Source organism: Cyprinodon variegatus, unplaced genomic scaffold, assembly GCF_000732505.1.
Source record: "Cyprinodon variegatus isolate N-32 unplaced genomic scaffold, C_variegatus-1.0 Scaffold239, whole genome shotgun sequence".
Classification (NCBI taxonomy): Eukaryota; Metazoa; Chordata; class Actinopteri; order Cyprinodontiformes; family Cyprinodontidae; genus Cyprinodon; species Cyprinodon variegatus.
The window spans coordinates 736,045-738,756 of record NW_015150692.1 but is presented as its reverse complement, the minus strand read 5'-3'; the positions used below and the strand labels follow the sequence as shown (position 1 = coordinate 738,756).

Here is a 2,712-nt window from a genome sequence, read left to right as displayed (position 1 = left end):
GACTGTCTGCAAATAGTTTTTTTTTTGAATAGCCATGATTAATTAGGGCTATGATGGTTAATGCATTAATCACAATTAATTAAAAAGTATTCATAATGCGTTATTTTATTTATCGCATTTAAGACTGAATCCTGAATTGACTAAGTGCCTTTGTCCATTTTGTGAAGCGGTAAAAGTTGATCGATGAAAAAGTATAATCTGAGTTTTAAACAGCCTTTTTTTTTTTGCTCTCCTGGGAATAATGTCTCCATGACAATGTGCTAAGATCCAGAGGTAAATGGCTAAAATGTTCATGATGGACACTGTGCGCTCTCGCCTTTTTTTCTATAAGGTTTGCATGAACTACCATTGGCAAATGATAGTGTCTGAAAATGAAACGTGGCTGTAGCGTAAATATAATATGCTGATGCGCTGAAGACACTGAATGGAAAAATCTGCCCAGTTCACTAGAAGGTGCAGATTGGTGCTCCTTAACCATGAGACCAAAACGTTCATTTCTGTCTATAATAAAAGACTATATTCTACATCCAGATTATGGTTGTTTTCAGACATGGATTAGTGCACTCCTCTTCTAGAGTCCGATTCTGCTTTCATACTGACCCAAACGGACCAAAGCTGCAGGTGTAAAAAAAACAACCCAAAAGTTTTTCTTATGGTGTTCTTCTTAATTTCTGAAGGAGCTTAAGATAGTATCCTGATATCCCATTTAATCTCTCAAAGTCACCCTTTAATATGTGGAAGTTTGCCTGAATTGCACTTTTTGTTTTTTTAATAAAAAAGGTTAAAAATAAAATTCTGGGCTTATTTGATTGGTTAAAAGGTTAAAGGCAAATTAACAGTATTGTAAGAGATGCAATTCAAACTCTTAAGTCTGCAATTAATCACAGTTAACTATTAAGCTTCTGAGATTAATTTAAAAAACAAATTGTTTGACAGCCCTATTATTAATATTACTATTACTTTCCCTGCTATTCTGTTAAGAAGGCTCTAATCATGCCGTTTTTAATTAGTCTGAGTTGGCCTCACTTTTATCTCTCTTCTCAGCAGCTGATGGTCTATGAGCTCTGTTAAATTTTTAAGTGATCCTCTAACATAAATAACAGTGGTTGTTTCTTTTCTTGTCCTGTTTTCGGGCCTTATTTTATGGTAGGCAACTTGAAGACCTGTTCTAATAATGGACTAAGGTATTTTTTTGTTTTGGACCTATTTGGGATTTGAGGCCACCTAGGAGATTTTAAATGTTTTTTCGATGCATTGAACTCCCAGTAAATTACACATCTCTGCTTCTCTGTTCTAGAACCTGATCCTGAAGTACCCGCTGAGTCTGAGCCAGAACTGGAGATCAATGAGGTCTGAACAGTCAAAAGTGTTTTAAGAATGAATCTCTAACTCTGTAGCTGTTCTGTATGGTTCTTTCATTCTAGATAGATGTTTAAACTGCCAGTATGTTGGTGTTCCTCATCACACTTTTAAAATATTCTTGCAAAAATTGAGAAACAGACTGAAATACAGCCAGATCACTGTCTCCCTCTTGTTTTCATCTGAACAGTTTTATTAGCAGCAAAATAGGTTTTCTCATCGCTAGACGCATCCCTAGAAAACAGTTTAATTAGCAAGAGATGAAACAGACCTAGAACATCAGATATCTAAGCGGGTCAGCAGACATTGAGCTGCCCAGCCTATCTATACAGAGAAGAGAGTTATCTTCCCACAGAATAAAAAAAAAACATAAGAGGAACGACTTCTGGACTTTGTTTCACCAGAGATGTTTCAGTGCTACGATGAGCTTTAAAGCCAGACTGAAAGTCTTCAAAAAGTTCATTATGGTGTAAGTGATCGCACACTTGTTTGGCAACTACTTTCTCAAGAATTTTAGATCAGAAAGGAGGATTGGATATAGGTCTATAATTGACCAAGTCATCTGGGTCAAGAGACAGTTTCTTAAGCAGAGGTTTAATTACAGCAATCTTAAAAGCCTTTGGTACATATCCCTGTAACAGAGATAGATTAATCACATCTAAATGGAGGAGGAGATCAAAGGGGAAACTTACTTAAATAACCTGGTTGGAACTGGATCCAACATACAAGTTAAAGGCTTAGATGAAGACAATAATTTTGCTATCTCTGAAAGTTCAACTGGATCAGCTTCTCTCTCCTTGAACCACAGTCAGCCTTGACAGATCAGCTCACACTAAGCCTGGTTCTGGTTCTGCTAGAGGTTCTTTCCTGCTAAAAGACACTTTCCACTTTCGCTGCTTGCATGCACAGCTTGAGGGATTGCTGCAGAGTAGGGCTGAAGCAGACAGATTAATTAGGATTAATCGATTATTCTTATTCTGCTTTTTTGAAACGACTCGAAATCTCATCCGAATCTTACCTTGTAGAGAGGATGCCTGGGATCTAGCCTTTCCTTTGGCTTTAAACTTTGCCTTGCAGTTTATATAAATGTTTTGTTTAATGTGTGAAGTTTGCACAGAGCCGGTAATCTTTGGCTGATCTCTGATGTTTCAGGTGATAGAGGAGGATCCAGAGGAGCTTCCTGCCGAAGAGGAGGATGCACCTTTCGAGCAGCCTGAGGAGGAGGTCTGTGATGTTATTTTGTGCTGCATCCTAGCGGTGCAGCATTTTAACACTTCAGCTGGAAGTAGGAATGTTCAGTTTAATACAAGTTTATACAAAGTGTCTTAGTAGCAAACGTGCCAACTTCTGTTG

At 37.6% G+C, this 2,712-nt stretch overlaps 1 protein-coding gene across 1 annotated transcript in view; it reads left to right on the top strand.

Annotated features, from left to right (window-relative positions):
- Positions 1–2,712, top strand: part of LOC107089110 (aspartyl/asparaginyl beta-hydroxylase-like) — a 39,347-nt gene that overhangs the window by 26,680 nt on the left and 9,955 nt on the right. The window contains exon 7 of the mRNA XM_015381676.1: positions 2,512–2,583. Within this exon, the coding sequence (XP_015237162.1) occupies positions 2,512–2,583 (72 nt within the window). The remainder of the gene's footprint in view (positions 1–2,511; positions 2,584–2,712) is intronic.